Genomic DNA, 26,139 nt, shown 5'->3' with positions numbered 1-26,139 from the left:
CTTACGTCATCAAGATGTATGCTATTGCTTTCTACTTTATCCCATATCGCATGTAACCCAAATAAAATTCCATGGAACTATTTTATGACTTTTAATATTCTATGAAACTATTTTATAACTTTTAATATTCTACGTGATATTCATTTTAACTCCTGATTCACAAATTCACATATTTATCATCTGAGATACATCGGTTAGTGCTTTGATATGAAATATATTTACTAATGAAAGCAGAATTAATCAGAAATCAGTACCAAGTTAATATTTAGACAATTTTAATATCTTAACAGTCTTAAGTCTCCAGAATCATAACAATTAATAACAGTCCTTAAGCTACAACATTTTTTCATATTTTCCTTCGCCAGGCATCAAATCAAATCAATGTTGTGATTTCAAACACATAAATATCTTGTAAGTAAAGAGAAAGCCGATTCGCCTGCTTGGCGCAGTGGTAAAGGCGATGGGACAGTCCTCCTACTGTTGCGATAGACGCGGGTTCGAATCCTGTTGATGATTGTTCGAATCCATGGATGATTTCTAAAGTTGGTGACTCGCCAGTCGGTAGGCTTAATGCTGAAGACCGTGGTTCGGAGCCCACGTTAAACTTTAAGCCCAGTCCAGATAAACCCATAGTTGGTAAAAGGAGACGACTTTATAATATATATATAAAAAAAATAAAGGCCAATTCTTGTTATTCTCGAATTTTGTTAATCTATTTCGGAATAAAATTTTCACATATGCCATATGTCTGCCCTTGCACAGTTGTGTTTGCCTTTAATTAAAGCAATGCATAGTTGCTTGGTTTGGGCGTTTTCCTTTCATTGTAGTGTATTTATTTGTAGCTCATATTAGACAAAAATATTAGACTTAAAAATTGTTCTTCGATATAACATAACATAACAGCTAACATTCCCACTATAAATAACATTGATGCTGTTTAGATTTTATTATTATTAAAAATATAACTTTTCATTCTGCACTTACGCTTCTTCTTCCATATTTTAAAACCAATGTATGTTAAACCACCAAGAATAACACAACAATTTGATTATTATTACCATAGAATTATTAAGGTAACAAAAAATCTATGTATCCTAGATTTTTTTGTTATTTTGACTTGATCAATGTACCGAACGACTCGAAAAGAATGTACCGTCATTAGAAAAGGAAAATGATATAGTTTATTTTTTCCATGGTTTATTTTATGCAGGAGATTGCGCATGCGCCAAATTCGGAGATTGTTGTGAAGTAGCGTATTCTAGGAAACGTTAAAATTTTACGTAATCAAAATTTGTGAAGTGATAATCAATGATCATGAAATCATGAACGAAACATAATTAATTACTAAGTTGTATAAATAAATTGGCTGTGTAAAAACAAAAAAAAACTAAATTAAATTTACGTAAAAATATTAAATTACTTATTTATTTAAGGATACTTGTTACATCAAATATAAAGTTATTGTTATTGTACTTATTTATCATCTAAAAATAAATGATTTAAATCACAAAATTTTATTTTATTCCAATTTTGTTTCACTACAAAAAACGTAATATTTAATATGCACGTAAGGTTTTATTGGCTACTTAAATAATACTAGGGAACAGAATTTTGATTATTATACCGTAACTACAGGTAGCCAACCTTATTGTGGTCACATAAATTGGAGCAACTGAAACTAACATGGCATTAAATAGTTTGGAAAGAATCTTATATTTTAAGGAACTTACTTTTGTTTATATTGGCAAATGAAACGTAGATTAAAATCGCAGGGGGCATCATTCCAGGCAAATTTACTTTTAGTTATCTGGTACACCTCTAAACAGTTCTCTTTTTTTTCTGCATTATTGGGTTGGCCGGCAGCGAACAACGAATAAAACATAGGTCTTCCGGAATGCAACCAGTAATAAGATATCTTATTGCCTAAGTTGGTTGCGAATATCCAAAACCCTAATGGTGTGTCTACTGAAAATGGGATTAAGATTTACCTGGACATCTATTTAACAACTATGATACGAACAAAGGCATAATGATAAGTATTTGATGGATAAAGGAAAATAGAAAAGATAAAACTGAACAAATTGTTTAGCTAAACTAATATTAAACTAACAACAATAAGAATAGATGAACATATAATAAAATTTATACTTAATTACACTGACTACTTTATATAACTGACAAAAACTGTCCGAATGGATGTGGATGACCGAAACGAAACTTGAATATATATTTCAAATAAATAGTTGAGAGGAGATGAAAAATTTCGGCCAAAACATAAGATCTGAACAGAAATAGAAACAAATGGAAGGAATTTACGTATGGAGTACGATAGAACAGACATTAAAACATATTTTACAGATATTTATAAAAAAAACAACTTGGAAATTTAATCTAAGACGAAATTAAATATATATAATATAGAAATTATTTCGAAGAGATGTATTTTTTCACCACTTGGAGGATGGACTGTCAGTATGATACCAAAATATTGTAAAAAATATATTATAATTATAAGAATAATATATTATAATTATACTAACAATATAATAAAAATATATCATAATTATAAATTCCCTTTGTGTTAAAAAATTTAACCTAAGCAGTATAAGGTGTTGACAGATCCACTTGATACTACAATAATTATTTCAGCATCTAGCTAAACACGTATAATATTTCTATCCAGATTATCAGTGCAACGTTTTCCACCAATTGTCTATGTAAACACAACTTGTGAGTCAAGAATGTTTGTAGAAGAAAATTATCCTTTTCGGTAAAGATAGTACCCAAAAAATTGTTGCTAAAAACAATACATTAAAGTAAGAATTATTTCAGCATCTGAATCTAGCTTCTGCATTTATTGGCTTATAAAATTTAATGTATATAGTTAGTGTTACATATGATAAAATTGCAAATAACTTTACTTACGTCCATTTTCAAATTTTAGGGCTTCCTCGACGTCTTTTTGATCTTCCTCTGATACAATTTCGGCCGGATCTAATCCATATTGTCTACATCTTATATAGGCCTCGTGAAATGTTACTTTTTCATTGGAAACTACATATTTATTCGGCTTATTTGTGTCACAAGTACAAGCAATTACTAAATACGCAAGAAAATTCGCTAGAAATATTAACTGCCCCATATTACATTTGATGGGAAGTATACAACAAAATATTCATCATATTTATAGTCTACGGTCGGAAGGATCGGTAAATATTTTTGTGGCTTTTTGTTTATATACTAAATCCGAATATGGCTTTCCAGTTCCTGTTATTATATACTTCAAATATTTATAATAATACAAGTACCCGGTGAACTTCGTATCATCTACAACAACTTTGCAAATGTTTTGAATTTCAGTCCAACGACAATAATAAATAACAATAGCCAGTTCGTCTTATATTTATAATTAAATATTCTCATTTGTTCACCGGCAGGTACTTTCTCAGTTCTACTATTTTGAACAGTTTCATTAAATTGCCATTCTCATGAAGAAACATTTAAAATATATTGTTAAAATTGTAAGCTATTGTTCGCTTTAGTGTCATTGCCTATCAAGGATTGTTATATTGGATTGTCAATGCCTATCAAGTTCCGCATTCTGACCAATAAATTTATAAGTATAGATTTGAAAGTAGTAATAGCACTACCAGTAAGTGATCAATTTATCCTTAAACTGATAAATTCTTTAAGATTTTATTAATTTATTTTTAATACAAATTTAAATGTTACCAAAAACGGTTATGACTTGACAGCTTGAAAAGTTTTGAAATTGTCTGGTATAATGTGCGTTTATCAACAATGTAATTATATTGTATTATATTTTTGAATGTTGACCAAGAAATAGTTAGAATTATTTGCCACCCCAAACATAAAATGAGTTTAATCATGTACTGATCAGAGATATACAGATATATTATTGTTCCTGATAAAAATAGGGTTCCTGGAACTGAGTTAGTATTTAATCACTGGGGAAATGTAGATGAAATATTTGTGTTTTATGTAATTTATTTGTTCATATTGAATTGTTCTGACATAAAATTATATATTTTATATATTCCATATACCTAATATATTATGGCAATAAACAAATATAAGTTGTATATAAATTTCGAGGTTTAAAAATACTACAATGTATTGCTTATGCAGTAATGTAAATTAGCCGTTGGTCGTTAACTAGTTGTAAATATACGTAGTTGAAGAAAAAAAATTACTTTTTTACTAAAGCTAAAGGACCTTATCTGGCTATTTAAAATAATCATCAAACTATAGGTTTCTAATGTTTTATAGTTTCTAACATATGTATAACGGGTCAATTCAAAAATCTCCGGGCTGACACATCAAAAATCCACAACATAATTTTGAATGGCCGTAAATTGAAATTGAATGAAATTTAAGACACCCTAAAGATATCAACTGAATATGTACAATCCAACAACTGAATATATCATATCATTCACGAATATTTGGGTATGAGAAAGCTCTGTGCAAAGTCGTTGCCGCGCAAGTTTACTTTTGACCAAAAACAAAGACTAGTTGATGATTCAGAGCAGTGTTTGAAGATAATCAAGTGTAATAAACTCGAGTTTTTGCATCAATAGGTGACAATGAATATGAATTCACACCGAAGTCCAATCGATAGTCATCCGAGTGGACTGCATATGATGAACCTGCTCCAAAGCGTGGGAACAAGCAACAGCCGGCTCGCAAGGTTATGCCGTCTGTATTTTGGGATGCGCATGGAATAATTTTCATTGACTACCTTGAAAAATGAAGGACTATCAACAGCGACTATTATAGTATTATAGGACCGTTTGAAGCACGAAATCGTCGAAAAATGGCCGCATTTGGAGAAAAAGAAAGTGCTGCTTCAGTAAGACAATGCACGGTGCACAAGTCAGTGAAAACGATGGCAAAAATTTATGAAATGGACTTCAAATTGCTTCCTTATCCACCGTTCTTCAGATCTAACCCCCAGCGGCTAATTCCTGTTCTCAAATCTCAAAAGAATGCTCGCTGGTTGAAATTTTCTCGAATGAAGAAGTAATCGCCGAAACTGAGGCCAATTTTGAAGCCAAGGATAAATCGTACTACAAAAATGGTATCGAAAATTTGGATTGTCGCTATAATCAGTGTATCACACTTGAAGGGAATCATGTCGAATAAAAAGAAAACTAATTTTGCTAAAACAACGTGTTTTACTAGGGTAGGCTGGGGACATTTCAATTGACCTGTTATAATTAAGAAAAATCCAAAATATTTGGTTAATTTTCTTGTACTGTTAACTGAGTTTGTATAAATAAATATAGAACAATTTAAATTGAATTTTAAAAAGTAGCAATAAATAAATAAATAAATGAATTAAATGTTACAAAATACTCTCTAAATTACTTACTTTACTTTTGAAAATATGTATCGACGCTCAAATATAAAATTATAAATATAAATTCTTATTTAAATTTAAGGTCGTCCACACATTTAAGGATATTTTCTAATATTTTACTTAGAAATAAACTGATGTGAACTTAAATATTATTACTTTTGTCGACAGATTAGAACATAAGTAGGATTCCCGACATATTTCAGTGGTTGTAATAAGTCAGAAAGTCGTTAAGAGTAATACTTTATAATTATAAAGAAAATATAAGGAAAATAAAGATGAACAACCAACAATAATGTAGTTCGCTTTAAAATAAATGCGAAATATTAATTTTAGAGCGGCTTATAATGGCATCCCAAAGTTTATATTGTACTTATAGCAAATAAATAAATGATAAATAATGAAGAAATTCCTTGATATGTTTCGGTTAAATATTTTAATCAGTTATAATAACAAAGAATGAATAGAATCTAAATTTTGAATTGTATTAATAATTACATATATAAATAAATTAATAAAAAATTAAATTATTAAAATATTTTATTTTATATGTAATCGCCACTTTCTCTTCCCGAACATTTAACCTCTAAAATTAATTTTCTAATAGCATGTAACAGTTTTACACGTATGATTCAATATTTACATATTGAATTATTTGTTTTGAAAAGTGATCCTCAATCATTTCAATCAATCTTCAAAATTTGTGCCATTACGCGTTTTAAGTATAGTTTAAAAATGTATATGAATTTGCTTAAAAATATACTACAGGTAAGGAAACAATGAAATTAAAAAAAATAACTCAAATGTAATATATTCCAGGATAAATACCATCCACATTTAAACTTAAAATATCACTGAACTTATTGATATTAACAACAAATTTATTTACAGTTATACTGATATTAAAAATAAACAGAATCACTAATTACTTGACAATATCAAAAAAATACCATTATTTACGTTATTGGGTATTTGCAAAGAAATGGCAGACCTTTAAAACAAGAAACAGAATGCCATTGAAATATGTCAGCATCATTTAGAACAATTGCTAAACAATTTTCAGTTCATGTGCTGTTTGGATGTTTTGGACCAAACTGCGAATAGATCAGTGGCATTCTAGATTCTAACCAATAACACTTTACCAAATATATTAAGTTGGTAGAGAATATCCAAAATGTACGTTCCAGGCCGTCTAAAAATTAACGGGTTATATTTTCTTTGGTAAATATTATAGGATAATAATCTAAGACTAAAACATAAAGAATAAAAATAGTAGAATAACTCTAAGTTGTTTTAAAATGAACCGATAATATTTAAAAATACATACTTTCAAATAAGCATGTTCATAGAAATTATTATTATTTTATAAAGGAAAGTTTTTTTTACTCACAGTCTTTCATCTTTTTCTTCTATAATTTTCACTGGAATCAAGTTATATTGATGACATCATATGTATGCGATAAAAAAGGAACCTTTTCTTTAGATACTATTATTTTAGTTGAATAATAGCAACTTAATGTCACTGTGCTTAGTACCATGAAAGTTATTAGCGGCTACTCTTATGGAATTATTCATGTTTCGTATATCACAGTATAAGTAAAACTAAATGACAATAAAATTACTTATATATGTTATTCAATTGTAGTACATTTGGTTTTATAGTGTACTTACTTTTTTTTGGACGTAGTATCGTCATATTCATCACATAACTATATATAGTATAGTGATTTTATGCCATACGCAATAATCTGAATATTAATCTAATAACAAATGGTTTTATTTTAATTTCAAGGCTAATAAGTAAATATGTACTTGTGTGATCTTCCTCATCTGGTACATCGTCGACATTACTGTACATCATATGGTGAAAATTATGTATTATTTATTATGTATTATTTTTATGAACTATATTTCTTTAGGGGCGTGTTACATTTCTGGTTCAGGAACAAGCAGGAAGCAAAGGCTTCATTTATACAGATTTTAATTCACTCTGTCGATTTGTTTTAATTTATTATTGATTTATATACACTGTTATTCTTTACTATCTCCTTAAACAACTTTGGAAGCAGAACATGAATCTCTAAAATCTACCAAACATCTTCAAGCAATTTACGATGGTTCCTTAAACTGCGTGCGAGCACTATTTTATCTGTCAAATTCCGATCCAGTTCCAAGGAGATACCACCTCTCCATTCCTTTGTAACTTATTAGCGGAAGCAATTATACGAAAAGTCTAAAAAAACATGGCGTTCAATATGATTCTATAAAATTATTAATAATTTTTATTGACCTGAGCTTTTGGGGAATAACGCTATATTCGCTGATACAGATTTCCAAATTTCTAACATTCGTCATGATATTGTTCGCTTTAGAGTGACATGTAGTTTTGAGTGACATGTAGTGACATTGTAGTTTGAGGGTTAATGAAAAAAAGAACAGAATATTGACAAGTGATGCATCGCCTGCTTTTTAGAATCTAAACAGGATCCTATTAAAGGAATAGAAGTAGGCCAAGTAATCTTGGGGTCAGTAAATTAGAAGAAATGTCATACTGCCTACTACAGAACTAACAAAGCCAAATCTGTCAATCTGCAAGAGCATTAGGTCCTCTAAAGTGGTGTGCGTAGAAACTACCTATCTCGATAAAACCAAAATACTAAGTAAATATATATAGTCCTTTCAATAAAACAACCAAGTCAGTAACATAGAAGAAATGGCATCTACTTCAGAACTAACAAAACCAAATCTATCAATCTGCAAGAACATTAGGTTCTCTATAGTGGTGTGCATAGTAATGACCTATCTCAATAAAACCAAAATACTAAGTAAATATATATAGTCCTTTAATAAAAGAACCAATGCACGATGATGTCAAATATATTAATTTTAAACTAGGATTATATTTTTTCTGCTCATTTTACTAAATAGAATTACTATGGTGTAATAGTTAGATGGTTTAGCTCTCAAACGGAGGTCTTGGGTTCGATTCCCGGAGGGGACAATAACTTTTTGTTATTTAGATAGAATATTTGTCAAATTCACCTTGACTAGGTATCGGGTCCCGTTGCCTGAAGCGCTCCTTATTTCCAATTATTGTTTATTCCTATTTTTCCTCATATGGGCTGCACCTTTACTTGGGCTAACCATTGTAATATTCAATAAAATAACTACGCAATTTATTGAGTAAATATCTAACACTAAAAAGTAAAAAATAAAATATTTTTAACAAAAAAAAATGGACCGACTTCATAAAACTAATAAGGAACTCTTTAAAAAAATAATCAAACTTAGATTTTTAAAACAGAAAAAAAAAATTTTAAAATAAAACATGTACATAATAATCGTTGTAATAACTAAATAAAAATCAACAAAAGCCTTATTTAATCTATGAACTACACGTATTTTATATTTTACTATATACACACAATTTAGCTTAATACCTACCTAAACCTATTTATAATATATTTTAACTACTATTAACTGTTCATTTTGAAGTCGGTATCGAGCGCAAAAATACACAAAAATAGTAATATAATTTTGTGACATATACAAAAAATTAAATTAACAAAAAGACAAATATAAATTAATATAACTGCTCAAGCGTCAAAAGTCATTTGGCCACAAAAATTATAGATCAGATAACGCCACGAATTTTTTAGTTTTGTTGTTCCTTACTTTAGCATTTAATAGTTTAGCTTAAGTAATTTCCTAACATATCGTAGTTAGAATTTGACCTTTAAATCTTAGTAATTTTGTACCGGAGTCACATATGTTATGTTTTGTTTCATTCAGATTCTGTCACTAGCAAGTCGTCACTCTGAAGTGGCTTGAGTAGAAGGGAAGTGGAACTGGCAAGAAACTGTCACTGCTAGAGTTAGAACTGTGATCGGGGTTTGAAACTTCTCATGATTTACTCGATACTTATTGAGGGCAAGTTTGATGATATGACAAAAACAGTTGTTGACATAGTTCAAAATAATGGTAGATGGTTTATGCAGCAATTCAAAAGATCATTAAAAGCATATGGAATATTATTATTTTAATTAAAACATCTCACTAATAAAACACATTAATTTATTATATTTTCAGTCATTTTCAAAACGTTTGTATAAATATACTAAATTCAGTCCTCTATAAGCCAGCAACTCTATTATCATCACAGGAATCCGACGGCCTGAAATTACAATTATTATACATTAAACTATGAAGAAAACAACAAATTAATAATGTTAATTGACTCACTTTTGCTTATACTGACAAATGAACCGTAATTTGTGATCACAAGGGGCATCGTTCCAAGCAAAATGTCCCGTAGTTGTCTGAAATACTTCCAAACAATTTTCCTTATTTCCTGCATTATCGGGTTGCCCAGGAGCGAACAAAGAGTAAAAAATAGGTCGTCCTGAATTCAGCCAATAATAGGATACCTTGTTGCCTAAGTTAGTTGCGAATATCCAGAAGCCTTGTTCCCAGCCCACTGCAAATAAAGTTTGAGAAAATTCAAATAACTCTAACTGCTGATTTACTAAAAATGTAGAGCTATGCCCACTATGGTCATAGGTGATTAATTACAAATGAAAATATAATATATGACATCAAATTATCATCTTTATCATCAAATTATTATCTTTATTGGGAAATATAAGTTTAAATAATTCCTAAGAATTGAATCTGACTGCTGTTTCCTCGATTGCCTTAAATGGTGAGATCAACATGATGTAATATATTACGAGGTGCCAGAACTGGCCAAAAACTGTCACTGTAAGTGGCTACCGATCTCAATTAAACAAATTGTTGCAAAATGTAACATAATAATACTACTGCAAATGATCAGCCACACATGACAAGATTTGTGAAAGATACTTTGTTATAATTCAATAGCTTGCGTAGCCTCTCCATTGGCTTCCTCGCTATTATACGTCAAAGAAGCTCTATTTTCATATTATTATATTTCATATATATTACTAATTCAAGAATAGTGTCAAATTAACTTAAAAATACTACCTAATGACCACCCTAACAGTAATGCATGGGCGTCGGTACTGAAATGCATACTACAAGCAATCTTGACTATCATGATGGCTTGTTCTGCGCATGCGCATTTAGAAGATTTACATCAAGTTTGTATATTATTTGCTAATTCTATGGTTACAGACCGTTAATTTATTTTATAATAATAGTTCATTATACTAAAGTTGTTCCTATTCTAGGTGGTAGGTGTTAGTAAATATATGGAATGAATACTCACACTGTTGTAGGTAGTAGTGTACACGTTTTGACCATGCACCACAATACATAATAGTACATAAATGCTGCTAGATGAAACTGTAAAATCCGATTCCAAACATGCATTGTGGCATGAAAAAAGCAAATTTATATCAAATGAATATACCAATACTGTTACTTCGATATTGAAATATGTCATATTTGACATGAACTTTGACCCAACACCTAAGTTAAAAGCGTTTATTTATATTATATTCGGTTTATTGTGAAGGAAAAAGGTATATTAGTAAATTTGAGCAACATAGTAAGTATCTACTGACACAATTTTGATTTTATTTTGTGTTAAGATTCTCAACTCTCCATTCCATTCAGTCTCGTAAAATATTGATGAACTATATTCGTATAGTGATTAGTTGTTTTTCACGGAGAAGCCTTAGATACATTTATTACTCAACTAAATACGGACACGTGAAAAATTAAAAATCAAACATAACCTAACTAAATTAAAATGTTATTTATTTCCTGTAGTCCCTGAAATACTGGCAGAAATTCGGTTTCGGAAATTCTTGAGAACATGTAGCAGGACAGACGTGCTCAATAGATATCAATTAATAAATTCCTTATTAATTTATTCCTATTTAAATAAGGCTGTCTTTTATAGTCCAATTCCAATCGGAGATCTAATTAACCAAAAATTAAAATCAAGCTCTCGATATATATTACACATTATTAAAATTTTTATATCAAATATTATTTATTAAGTTTGTAGCAATACTCATTAAAAAATACTAAAGGCTTTTTAAAAATAATACCTGTAGTAGAGTCATTGACTCATCATGTATCTGATAAATATTTATAGATTATATGGAATGATCATGTCAGTGAATGAAATACAGATGCCAGAAGAATATTAAACGACTTTTTGTTTTCTACTAGTATATTGAACAATTGGTCAGATGAAAATGATGTAATATATTATACAGAATAAATATATTAAACTGTTTATATACTTTTAAATATTTACTAGTGATTGGGTTACTTGCATTTATATAAAATACTAGCTGATCTAGCGAACTTCGTTCTACCACCACACTAGCAATCTATGCTGTGTTGCCTTAGTAGCACTATTATTGCTTTATGACTATTATATGTTAATAATAAATTAAATATAAATATTAATTGTAGTTAAATTTACCCATGTACTATAGTTTCTATCATGTCATAAGCATACCCAAAATGGCATTGCATATGCAAAATATGTAGCGATTGCTACAACTCTGTCTCAAGGCCGCCTAAAATACACTATCACTGGATTCGAAAGTTAGTAAAATTAGAGGATTGGTATCATCCGATTCTTATTGTTTTATTCCTTTATCACATCCAGATGGCCTTGAACTAATATAATGCCCTGCCCATTTCCCGTTGGCCACATGCAGTATTTAATATCGAAATAAACAGATTTTATCACACACAATGTTTCCGTGCAAATTCTTTATACAAAATAGTAGTGAGTGTACAAACAAATAAAATCACTACACGCAACAAGCGAACATTCCTACAAATATTCTTTTTATAAATAAACTATTCCGTAAGCTTTTATTAGATTTTTGTGTACAACGTTTGTCCTGACAATAATGAACACAACACAAAAAATATCCAATTTGGTGCAGTGATTCTCAACTTGCGTGTTCATCCATTAGTTGCTGAAAAATTTCAACAAATCAACATCAAATAGATACGGCAAACATCGCAATATGTTGTTGCCATGGATAATATTGACCTTGTTTATGTGACTCAAATGATCATAGTTATCAGCTGAATTACTTCATCAATCAATCAAAAATATTAGGATATAATTTAAAATAACATTATCTAGTTAAAAGTAAAATGGTAAAACATTCTTCTTAAGATGATTTCAGGTTCACTTCCTACTAATAAAAATTGTTTTTGCTAAACAATTTTAAAAACTTACATTCTCTTGAAAGCCGTAAGATTTCTTCGACGTCTTGTTGATCTTTCTCAGATATTATTTCACCTGGATCTAAGCCGTACTGTCGACATCTTAAATATGCCTCATGAAATGATACCCTTTGAGTAGAGACTACATATTTATTCACGGTGTCATCTGCCCAACAATTTATAAGCACTGTTGTAAGAAAACTTGCAATACACAAATAAATAGACGTCATATTAAAACTACCAACGACTTTTAACTAAATATATCTAGCGGGATGTACGATGCTTATATAGGTTGATAAATAATCGATACTGTGAATCATATTGTTTTGTTTTCTTAAAATGCGTTTACATGATGCTAACAAGATAATAGGTCAATGACTCATATAAAGGTCAAGGTTACTTTAATTATATTAAATAATTTATAGTTATTTTACCAGACCCAACTGATGTCAGGTTCAAGCATTTTAAATTAAATAATTTTGATTTTTTAGAAATAGATATAGCTCCTATATAAAAGTATTACTAGTTATAGAAGTTTATTTTACAGTGATTAGGGTCATATTATTAAATACTTTGCTTGATGTGTATACATTTTCTGTTTTGCTTTTATTCTAAAAATTTCTATATAAATAAAGGTTTAGATATATATGGTTGGATTATTATTTATACCCTTAGACAAGGTTTAAGAAATCTGATCAAACTATTTTCTATAATTTGGCTCTTTACTGCAATTTAGTACTTGTATATTTAGTATAGGTAATATAGCGACAAAACTTTAGTACGCAACAAATATGCAGGGTACAGTTCTCGGCACAACACGTTTTGTGGATGAAACTATTTCAAGATATCTGTTTAATATATCAAGTAAATTAATATTATCAATAATCTAACATAATAAACATTTTAAAAAGTCATCAAGATCTTTTAAAAGATTTGTTTGAAATTCCGTATTAATAGTGAACGAAATCACTTCTAAAGCTGCTGTAAAATCAAATTCAAGTAGTGTTCAACGTCCCCTACATGATGCTAGATAGCTTTAGGGATTATCGACTGAAAATGACTATCCACTGTTTAGTAATTAATTATTTTTTACCATCCATTGTTTCATTGAATTACCTTTGTTCGACTAGTTTCAATCGAATGTTTTTGGTGACTAGTCGACTACATCAGTCCACTGAAACAGTGGTTACTACTTTTATGGTGATCTTGAAAAATGATGCTTATATGTAAATATATAGTGTTACGTTTTGTTGCGAAAAACATATTAATATATCAGCCTTTGGGAACTGTAATTTTTGATGGTTGAAATTAATTTAATAATAATTTATACCTCTTATATAATATAAGAAAGATTAATTTGAAGACATAAAAAGAACACCTACAATTTGGTGAAGAGAACATATCTCATAGAACAAATAGTAGAGTCACAGAATATTTTAAAACGAAAGGAAGTTCAATTGGGATGGTCCTGAAGGATATAAATATTACTATCATGATTTAAGAAAAGATCACATGAATTTAAGTCGCAGACAATTGGATAATAGAAGTTTTATATTGTGACCTGCTAGAAGTTTTGAAGGAAATACAGAAATTCAGATAAATCATATTGAATTTATCAACGAATGGTTGTTAAAATTTTCTTAGAACATAATACACCAAAATGCAATACAAAATATTTCGCTATAGCGGCAAGAAAATCAAAGATGGAAAAATGGAAAAGCTATTTATTATATGAATTGAAAAAAGTTTTAAATATTCTCAAAAATTTGAGGAATGGAGATACAGATGAATCTGCTAAAGATCATATTCTAAGCGAGCTAAAGATGGTCTGAAAAATTTTAAAATTTTGCATAATTTGAAATGAATTTTAAAGAGAATTCTTGAAAACGGTGGTTATAAACCTGAACAAGTGTTAAACATGCTCCTTGAAAACGATCCTGACGTTGAATGTAGCCCTAGAGTTTCTCGAGGAATTAACTCAACCATTAGCCATTATAAATCACTGAATAATGAAATACACGAGAAGGTAAGACAAACAACGTTGGAGGAGATAAAAATTCGATTATTTTTTTAATTCGATCGTGTTTTGTTCTTTAGCAATTAAAATCTTGCTATGCAAAATTAATTAAACTCACACTCTCTCACGGTTTGCAGTTTTTCCTCGACATCTCTTTGGTCCTTCAACGATACTATTTCTCCTGGATCTAACCCGTATTGTCGGCATCTTAGATAACCTTCATAAAACGATACTCTCTGGGTAGACACGACGTATTTATTTGGTCCGTCGTATGAGCAAACACCTGCGACTATTACCGCAAAAAAACTCGCGAAAAACATATACTCAGGCTGCATTTTCAATATATCGCCTGCTTCTACGCCACCACCTATGCGTGCCTTTGCACTCACATATTTTTGTTTGTCTTATTTATATATGCGATGATGGTAAACAGGTTTGGGAATCACTCTGGTTTTCACAGAATACAAATAAGGATAAGAAATTCACGGTTCGTTAACTCAGGGTGTCGAGGTCAAATTGTGTATCGATATGATAACGCCCGTTAAGCAGACGTTGTTATTAATAATTAAAAGCAGCGAACATTATATTCATTCATTATATTTTCTACGAAACTGTATACAATGAACATCTGGGGAAATTTGATCGCACAGTGTAATTTCTGAAAATATTTGTTATTTATTTTCTCAGCGGAATGTTTACAGATTTGATATTATCAATAGTAACATATATTATTTTATTATTGGCCTATGAATTACTTTTAAAGGATTTTTCTTGAATTTGAAGCTTTATAGTGAAAAATGGGTACAATGTATTTCATTCCAAGTATTGTCCATCGACACCCACTATTTTTCTAAGAAGTAGTAATCAGAAGGTGCAAGGTCTAGAGGATGTGGCAGGTGGGTTATCACTTCCCATTTTAATGTTTCCAAGTATGTTTTCAAAATCGCAAAATGGTCGAGTATCGTCGTGCCTTTGTTCGTATTTCGACCGCTTTTTAACGTACCGTTCAGAGCAAGCGCATAAATTACAGTCGATAACGACCTCTACTGATGATTTCATTGAGTAATACCTGCACATCATCGTATTCAAATTTATTTGGCTACCCAGAACACTCATTGTCTTCCACATCAAAATCCCCATTTTCAAACTTATTCACTTTCCTCAGTATATAAATGCGAAACCAGAACATTCACATATTGAATTTGATGGAGCATGCTTGCTATAAGCTTCATACAGTATTCAATAACCTTCGCCCGTCTTTTTCTTCATCATCGTTTTTATCGTCTTTCATTACTTAATACAGATGCAGACTGAAAGTAAAACAAATATATAAACAAAAAAATGTTTTGTTCACATTTCGACGAATTGACACCTGAATACCAAAGTAAAGTGAAAAGCGCATCAGGGAAGTTTGAACATGAAGCTGATTACAAATATACCCAATGCGCTTTAAACCACAATATTACCATCTGTTGTAAATACTTTAAAATTAATTTATAGGCCATAATAAAATCAGTATTACAAATTAGCTGAAAAATTTATTTAACTTGGAATTGTTTTCTGATTTTAAACAATGTTGAAAATTGCTTACGAGTTTTAAAGTAATAATTGAGAGGGTATTATAATAAATTAAATAGACTATAGAGTTAACAGACTGATATTTTGAGCATATTTCTAGGTATTATTTAATAAAGCAGAAATGTTCAGAGATTGGACATGACTAGAACAAGACATAATATTATACATATCTAATAGCTTTAGACAGTGATAGTATTTTATGTAGGGCCAGCTTTCCATTGGTTTCTACCACGTTATTCATCCTTTTGACAACATGACGATACCGTGTTGTATGAAAGATATTAGATTTGCAGTGATACACCCATCGCTCTTTTTCACAACTGAATGTGCTGTACCGTGTTGTATGAAAGATATTAGTTTTGCAGTGATACAACCATCGCTCTTTTTCACAACTGAATATCAATTTTAAAAATTGGTAATCAAAAAGCGCTATTGCAACTAACAGGTCAATTGAAAAGCCCTAGTTTTAGTTAGCCCTAACCCTCAAAGAAAATTGTGAAAAAAATTGATAAAAAGGAATGCCGTGAATGCGTGTTGATAAAATATTACTTTTTGAAGGAAAAAAATACAGTTGAAGCAAAAACTTGGCTTGATGCCGAGTTTCCAGATATTGTCTCAGGAAAATCAACCATCAAGGATTGGTATGCTAAGTTACGTGGTGAAATGAGCACCGCAGACGGTGAACGCAGCGGACGCCCAAAACAAGTTGTTACTGACCGAAAAATCCACAAAATGATTTTGAATGACCGTAATTTGAAATTGATTGAAATATCAGACATTTTAAAGATATCAACTGAACGTGTACATCATATGATTCACGAATATTAGGGTATGAGAAAGCTCTGTATAAAGGGGGTACCGCGTAAGCTCACTTTTGACCAAAAACAACGACAAGTTGATGATTCGGAGCAGTTTTTGAAGATGATCAAACGTAAAAAACCCGACTTTTTGCGTTGATATGTGACAATGGATGAAAAGTAGCTCCATCATTTCACTCCAAAGTCCAATCGAGAGTCATCCGTGTGGACTTGACACGATGAATCCGCTCCAAAGCATGGGAAAACTGAACAGTCGGCTGGCAAGGTTGTGGCGTCGGTATTACGTTATGTGCATAGAATAATTTTCATTGACTATCTTGAAAAACGAAAGACCATTAACAGCGACTATTACATAGTCGAAGAAAGTCGACAAACGACCGCATTTGAAGAAAAAGAAAATGCTTATTCATCAAGACAACGCACCGTGTCACAAGTCAGTGAAAACGATGTCAAAAATCCATGAATCATCCACCGTATTCTCCAGATCTGGCCGCCAGCTACTATTTCCTGTTCTCAGATCTCAAAAGAAGAAAGAAATTTTGGCTGGGAAGAAATTTTCGTCGAAACTGAGGCCTATTTTGAAGCAAAGGACAAATCGTACTACAAAAATGGTATCGAAAAGTTGGAGGGTCGCTATAATCAGTGTATCACCCTTGAAGGGAATTATGTTGAATGAAAAAACTAATTTTGCCAAATATATATGTTTTACTATGGTATACCGGGAACTTTTCAATTGACCTGTTCTGTGCAACATGTATTCTTCACAGCACTTGCAAGGCGGGCTCAACCGTTTCCATACAAGAGCATATGTGACACAAATATGGTCCATACTCTACATCTTGCTGATCCCGCTCTATGCGTAGCCAAACTATATTGCCATGAATATTCCGCTCATAATTTTTCTGCATGAGCTTATCGTAGTAGACACACTTTCCATCCCTGTTCACAATACGTCAGAAAACATTATTTTTTATTACATAGAAATTAATGAAACATGGAGGTGGAAAGGGTTCGAAATTGCATTTTCAGTGAGATTCATCAACTGCTGAAAATTCTTGAAGATACTAAGCTAAATCATCCTTCAATGAATCTTACAATACACTACATTGAAATTTTTTTGGTTCCCCAAACTGGTCTTTCTCACTGATATAAAATCACCATTGGTAGTTACGTTATTTAAGAGTTGTTGTAATTGATATATCGAATTTTATACCTAATACTATAATCACATAATATACTTCGTTACCTAACATACATTATATCTAATACAAAACGCTCCCTAGGAAATGGATTCTGATAATCTTTGAAGTCGCTTACATCACTTATGAGCTCCTGTTTGCAGGCAAATTGCATTCCAAAGTCATCGTAAGCAATGCTCACATTTATAAAATCTCTTGTTCCTATGTTTTTATAATAACATTTAGGGCAAATTATTTTATCCATTATTTATAAATAGGTTAAATAATTAATATACATAAAAATTTATACATATGTTTATATATTAATAAATTTACAGAACAAAATAACAGGAAATTTGGACCAACTGGGAGAATGGAATCAGCACACACGATGGAAACATGGACTTCGGAAAATTGTAAGAAAATACTTTTCAGAAATCCTGAATTTTCTAGATATAGACTATTTCAACGCCTGGTTAAATGAATTGCACAATTCTAGAGACAAGATAACAATAGTATATTACACCACAAAAGCCGACAGTTGAATTTTCGGCTTCGCCTTGGGAATCATGACGAGCAGGACCGAGATTTCACAACTTTCGGCCCGTGTGCCCGTGTGATGTGTAGGATTTTTTTTTCATAGCCGGTCGAAAGTACCTTATAAATTTAACTTTAAATTTGAATGAGCATGTTTTTGATGCCTGGCCCCGACATTGATAGACTTCTTCGGCACCGTATCTGTATTTATTATCAATCGCGGTTCTGCATCAAAATTTCGTATAACATCTTCCTCATACGTAGATTCATTAAATGATAACGTATTGTTCTTTTTTTCTGAATTATTGAATCGAGTGACGACAAAACAACATTTATAATTATTTTTAAGGTTACAGGTAGCAGCGTTAATGACAGCGGTAAATAATTTGTTGTTTGCTTAGTTACGAGTATAAATACGCATAAGAAATTATTTCCTCCCGCCGTTATACCCCGCAGATATACTTCCCACAGGGAGTAAATATTTAACTTTCTTCTCTATTATTAGGAAAGAAAGTACGTACTTTCGACCGAGGTATGAAAAAAATGTGTATTTAATCCTGATATGGAATAATAAGTCGCTAAAAATCCATCGACAAGACTGATGTTACTAAAATACATGTACTAATAATGAGCAATTACTGTCCTTATCAATAATTTAATATTCTAAGGAAAATATTACATTATAAATGAAACATCAAGACTGATAAAAATACAATTTATTATTAAATATATGTTTATCAATATTATCAGTTATTTACCATGATCATTTATTAACTTCGTCTCTTTTTTTATGAATGTTGTTAGATTTATATTTACTCATTCGTCGAAATAAACAGAATTAGTTTAGAAAGAGTTTCAGTTCAGCTTTTCTACTCGTAATTATTATATAACAAAGCTATAAAATAGAAATAAATCGATCAAAAATATAATAATAACTAAAAAACATATATTCTTTATGTATTGAGATAGTAAGCACAATCAAGGAATGGAATGAATTATGATGTGGTAATATTTTATTAGTTAAAACGACTGCAAGATTAGAAAACAATTTAGATAAGTTACTTGTGACGGAAATTTGGTAAATGACATACAAACTTCCATGAGACATAATCGTCACAACAATGAGCTGACGTGGGACCCAATTAATTGATTTAGAAACCCCAAAGATAAACAATAGATCACGAGAAATAAAGAAAAAATAAGTAAACTGATTAAATTGAATTATATAATATACATTAATGTGGACATATATGAAGATCAGAGGCAAATATAGGAAAATATGAGAAATATGGAAAATAGGTGAGAAGTTGGCAGTAAAATAATAAAGATAGGAAAACGAAAATTAATAATAGATGAGGAGAAAAGAGACCAAAAGGACAAAAATCACAGACACCATGAAAATGGGATATGACAAAAAGGCGAAAAAAATTAGGCAAGATGAAAAAGGGTCAGAGGGGAAAATGTAAAAAAACTGAAAAAAATTAGAATGGTATGAAATATGGGGACGAACAAGAACTGGGTAATTAAAAGAAAGTGGATGAAGAATTTGAGCGAATTATCTTAGAATTTTAACGACTATTAGACACTGAATTTACACATCTCAAAAAACCAACCAAAAATAATATAAACTATAATTAGTATGCATGTATTAAAATAATAAATTCTGTATAAAGCAGAGGTACATTATAAATAGAGTCTCTACAGAACATACTTGAACTCTCTTACAAGCATGATTTATAGAAAAATGTAATTGTTTAAGGTGGTATATTTATACCACCTTAAACTTAAACTCTTCTATTTAGAAGACCTAATAAAACATTCGCAAACAAAATTAATGTAGTGCCTTTTTTTAACACACTTTCTCTAATAAATTAATATCTAGTTATTAGCAAGGGATGAGCAAATATTGGTAATTAAATGAAAATGGAGGAAGAATTCGAGCGGATTATCTTAGATATTTAACGACTATTAGAGAAGACACTGAATTTACACATCTCAAAAAACCAACCTAAAATAATATAAACCATAATTACTATGCATCGAGATGTAACATTAAAATAATAAATTCTGTAAAAAGCAGAGGTACTTTATAAATAGACTAAACTTTCTTACATACGTGATTTATAGAAGTATTTAATCTTTAAGGTGGTATAAATAGAAGACCTAATAAAACATTCGCAAACAAAATTAATGTAGTGCCTTTTTTGAACACACTTTCTCTAATAAATCAATATCTAGTTATTGATATTTTTCTCTTGCTACAAAAGTTCGCTGGAAGGAATAGGTTAAAAAGAAAAAGAAAAAACTGAGTTGAAATATGGAAAAATATGTTGGTTAATTGGAAGAAAAATAACACCATAACAGAACATAGACTAAAAAAATCAAACCATTGATCTAATATAGTGTAATTGTGCATAGAAAAACAACAGGGTTAATGCAAAAACACTATTAACATATAAAATGAATATATAAACCAATGACTAGGTTAGAACTATATTATTATACTATAAAAATATATAGGTTAGTTGGCAACAACTAGTCAAAAGGCAATAAATAATGTAAAAATAATCCTATTTTTACACACACAGAAATCGAAATATAATAATCTACTTACACTCCCTTTCTAACTCTAACGCCTCCTCAACATCCTTATGGTCTCGCTGTGATATAATTTCGGCTGGATCTAAACCATATTGACGACATCTCAAGTATGCTTCATAGAATGACACTCTTTGATTAGATACGACGTATTTATTAGGTTCTTTATATGGGAAAGCATTGATGACGGCAATGTTTGCAAGGAAGTTTGCGATACCTAACAATACGAGGTTATTCATGTTCGAACTAGCATAGAGATTTTAAAAGATGTTGTAACCATCTTATATATATATACCCAGCAACAGAACTAACTTGTATAATAATTATATCTTGATTTTCTTCTTTAGTGTAGATGCCAAGGAAGCGTTGGTCACTGACTCGATCTTATTGAAGGCCACCGACAAGAATATAATATTTTCGTGTTTTGCTTTCCTATTTTCTTAGGCCATGTTAGCGGTTTTATAGTTCTTCTTAGTTTTAGCCATAAAATATTGATAGAAATAGTTTATTTACTACAAAACTATGGATTTTTCTTCATACATTTTATTTACATTCCTTTAATATATCTATTTTAAGTAAAATAATACATTATTCATCAAATTTCTTCAGTGAAGATCGCAACGTTGTTTTGAGAAAACATTTCTTACAAAGTTATAGAAAATTTAGTATTTTTATTAAAGGAGCTATCAAATTTGCGAAGAATAGATTCACCTATGATGTTAGCACTCTTTACATAATACAGCGGCCTCTGTTCAATCTGCTGAATATAGAAACATTAAAACTTTCAAGTAAGTATTGCATATGTTAAATGTTAAAAAATTAAATGATGAATACCACCAGGGTAACACTTGCCAAGGAAATTAATTGCAGGCTAATAATGTCTAATGGTAGCTGATCTTCATTCTTGACTGACTTCCACCAACCCCAAATGGATATTGCAACAATTGTATTATTGAGATCAAGTATCCGGCAACTGCATATAATACACATACTGAAACCCTGTTATTCATGGCAAACCTACCTGTGGATACCAATTTATTTAAAAATACCACAAGAAAGTTACTTTTACGTAGTTGATAGTAACTACAGCATAAATAAAAAATGCCGACTTGGTGGTGCAGTGGTAAAGTCGATGGGACGGTCTTCCTACTGTTGCGATAGCCGAGGGTTCAAATCCTGCTGGGGAATTGTCGAAACATTATGTTTGTTTAAAATTTGTGAATGTTCTAGGCAAGAGTGTAAAATTCGACAAGGAAAATGATCCCAGTCACCCCAGTAACCAAGCTGGGTAAGACCGGATGTCTTCTTGGATGATTTCTAAAGTTGGTCACGTTAAACTTTAGGCCCAGTCCAAATAAACCCATATTTGGTAAAAGGGGACTTTAAAATATATTTAAAAAATAAGTAATTAAAAAATAATTATATATCTGATGATGCGTGTTTTATTTCAGATATACAGCAGGAAAAAATGTAACCATAATTATACCAAAATACCTTAATAAGAATATTTATGCAATAAATGCATATGTTCTAAATTAGTGGTTTTCTATTAATAATAAGAGCAATAGTAATGAACATTTATAAAAGCACAAACAACTATAATAATTGATCAAATTATTTTAAAAAAATTATTTAGACGCCTTAACATATTGAATTCTCTTAAATGACTATCTCTCATTTAGATCATTAATCAATTTAAAATTTCACAAGTCGTAATGAAGCCCAACCCAAACCAGGCAAACCACCACAGGATTGGACATCGTAGAGATCTATAAGCCCCCTCCCAGTAATTGGCAGCATAACGGACAATTTTTGAATAATTTGGATTCCGTGAAGATAATGGAATGGTCGAGCACCATACTGTAGACGCTATCAGTAGATGCCTGAAACATTTACTATACTGCTCTGCTACCTTTTTCGATATAACTCAAGCATTTGATAAAGTCCGGCATGATGGGCTGTCATGCAAAATAAAAAAGACGCTTCCACCTTAATATTATTATATACTCTTATCCTACCTCAGTCGAAGGAACTTCATGGTCAAGATATATGTCAAGATGGAGGACTGTTTAGATTATATAATCTTATCATCAATTATGAGAAAACAAGCAAAACTTCGAAAGTAATCATTTGACTGGAAAATTCTACACAATATTGAAATTTAATGAAAGAATATATATGATATCTTATGAATATTCGTATATTGCGACTCGAAAATTCCAACGCTAAGGAGGAGGCGCTTTGTTTCGTGAATGTGCGAGATAGAATTCGGGTTGAAACAGTGTATCCTTCACATATAGTTTAACATTGTCATGCAAGATGATTTTGCCTTAATTAACATATTTGGTTATTTAATTGATGTAGCTGCACATTTACAGTAATAGTTTTATGCGGTTTCTAAAGTTCATAGAACAGTACACCTTGGTGATTCATTTTTATGCCTGTATGGATGGTTCTCCTGGACTCTTATGAAACTCACTCATTGTACAATTCATTCAAGCACTTGTTTAAGCAGTGTAGTCCGTAGCCAATCACCTGACAGTCGTGCGATGTAATAAATTATTATCACATATAGTTGAACATTGTCATGCATGATGATTTTGCGTCTATTAACATATTTGCTTATTTAATTGTTGTAGCTGCACATTTACAGTAATAGTTTTATGCGGTTTCTAAAGTTCATAGAACAGTACACCTTGGTGATTCATTTTTATGCCTGTATGGATGGTTCTCCTGGACTCTTATGAAACTCACTCATTGTACAATTCATTCAAGCACTTGTTTAAGCAGTGTAGTCCGTAGCCAATCACCTGACAGTCGTGCGATGTAATAAATTATTATCACATATAGTTGAACATTGTCATGCATGATGATTTTGCGTCTATTAACATATTTGCTTATTTAATTGATGTAGCTGCACATCTACAGTAATAGTTCTAGGCGGTTTCTAAAGTTCGTAGAACAATACACCTTGGTGATTCATTTCGATGCCTGTATGGATGGTTCTTCTGGGTTCTTATGAAACTCACTCATTGTACAATTCATTCAAGCACTTGTCTAAGCAGTGTAGTCCGTAGCCAATGACCTGACAGTCGTGCGATGTAATAAATTATTATTAATGAAGCTGCACGTGTAAACATACATTGTAGAGATATAAAGTACAAATAATTGTAAATTAAGTTTGATTCTCTAAATTTTCTAACTATACCTAGGGAAAAATATACCACTAGTTGCATATTTTGTATATGTCTAGATAATTGTAAAAGATATTCTTTTAACAATATGCTAAAGCTCAGTTGTAATGTTAAAATAAGGGATTCTAAGTGATATTGCTGCAGACTAAGATTCTAATTTACGTTCTAGTATGTGTTAATTAATAATCATTTAACGTTCTAGTTTAACTTTATTAGATGATAGGTAGATAAATTTTATTAATAGTAACTAACTAATCTTAGTTATGCAGATCATAATCATGTTAACATTATTATAATGAATTGTTAAAATATGTTATTAAATTATGTGTTAAAATAGAGCGATTATATCATAATTTTTTTTTATAAAACTATTATTTCTATATGACTATCACATTTCTTTTAGTGACTGGACCTATTACTAGACGTAGACTCCTGTCATTGGTTATCGCCGATTAACACATCCAGTGTTACATACTGTTAAGACCCTATATATTAGGTTCGTGCGTGTATTTTAATCATTTTATGAGAAAAATTGGTAAAAATCTTACCATCAAGTGTTGTATAGCCCATCGAACTTGTTGAGGGCCTGAATTTAATTAATATTTTGCTTTGTTTTTTAAGGAAATATAGTCATTCAGTAGTAAATAGCAATATATAATCGGCGAATTCAACTAGATGCTCGTTCTATTCTGTTTGGTTGGCAATCAAATCTTGTCTATATGTATACTGACTTCATGCGCACATGTGCATAACCAATTTCATCACATTACATAATAAATTACATAAACATAATTTTCCTAATTATTTGGTAACTGAAAAAAAAACAGGTCTAACGTCAAATGTTATTAGCAGTGTTATTTACCTCGATATTTCGTCAATTACATTTTAGATATAATTAAATGTACTCAAAAAAGAAAATGATTACATTATAATGATGTTACTGCTTTTAACCAAATATTGATGTTCAATCCATAGTGGCTGATTCGCGCCTTGTAAGATTTAATCCCATTTTCTAACAATTACCTGCATTGGAACGAAAATATACAACTTTTTTGCAGTTTTTACCGATGTCTTAAGGGTCCTCACACCATCGATACGCATTATGATGTTTAATCATAACGCAAAAATTATTAAAATAATGTATAAAACCTGTACCTAAACAAATCGTACAGTGTAACCAAAACAACTATATCACGCTTCAAAGTTTTAGGGCGCAGTTCTAATCCATTTTTTTTCAGAAATAACTTTTATTCCGGATAAAATGTACACACATATAGGAATATCATAAAGTCGTTTTTCAAACATAGTGATGTAGTCTATTCTAACAGAATAATTCAGAGTACAATCTAGTTCACTTAATTTTTGGACATGTCGCGTATATTGTGATCCCTGTTTCAATTTCGCTTCTTTCAGTTGCGTAGATATAGACTTTAAGTCCTATATATATCAGACTTCTTGTATTGAGTATTTTTATTTCATTTTCTTTAATCTCTATATTTTGCGTTTGTCATATTGTCATGCTGTTGCTCACCCCTATCCATGAGCATAAAATTATATAAATTAATACTTAACCCCTGCCTAGAATTATATTATTATATTTGGCATATTTAATTTATGTGTTGTGGTTTTATAATATAAACTCAATTGCAAATCG

The 26,139-nt window shown here is 30.6% G+C and overlaps 2 protein-coding genes across 2 annotated transcripts; both read right to left on the bottom strand.

Annotated features, from left to right (window-relative positions):
- Positions 1-1,388: 1,388 nt before the first annotated feature.
- On the bottom strand, positions 1,389-3,161 carry LOC143202032 (C-type lectin mosGCTL-7-like). The gene is made up of 3 exons (XM_076413301.1): positions 2,926-3,161; positions 1,731-1,965; positions 1,389-1,678 (listed from the first exon to the last, which is right to left on the bottom strand). Exons 1-3 carry the CDS (start codon positions 3,140-3,142, stop codon positions 1,630-1,632), a joined length of 501 nt encoding a protein of 166 aa, XP_076269416.1. The 5' UTR covers positions 3,143-3,161; the 3' UTR covers positions 1,389-1,629.
- Positions 3,162-9,437: 6,276 nt separating this feature from the next.
- LOC143203146 (collectin-10) lies at positions 9,438-21,530 on the bottom strand. The gene is made up of 4 exons (XM_076415283.1): positions 21,308-21,530; positions 14,701-14,985; positions 9,623-9,857; positions 9,438-9,554 (listed from the first exon to the last, which is right to left on the bottom strand). Exons 1-4 carry the CDS (start codon positions 21,528-21,530, stop codon positions 9,512-9,514), a joined length of 786 nt encoding a protein of 261 aa, XP_076271398.1. The 3' UTR covers positions 9,438-9,511.
- Positions 21,531-26,139: the final 4,609 nt, after the last annotated feature.

Source organism: Rhynchophorus ferrugineus, unplaced genomic scaffold (assembly GCF_030347505.1).
Source record: "Rhynchophorus ferrugineus isolate W39M unplaced genomic scaffold, kcgeb_rfMv2 rfM9, whole genome shotgun sequence".
In the NCBI taxonomy this organism is placed as follows: Eukaryota; Metazoa; Arthropoda; class Insecta; order Coleoptera; family Curculionidae; genus Rhynchophorus; species Rhynchophorus ferrugineus.
This window is presented reverse-complemented; position numbering and strand designations above follow the sequence as displayed.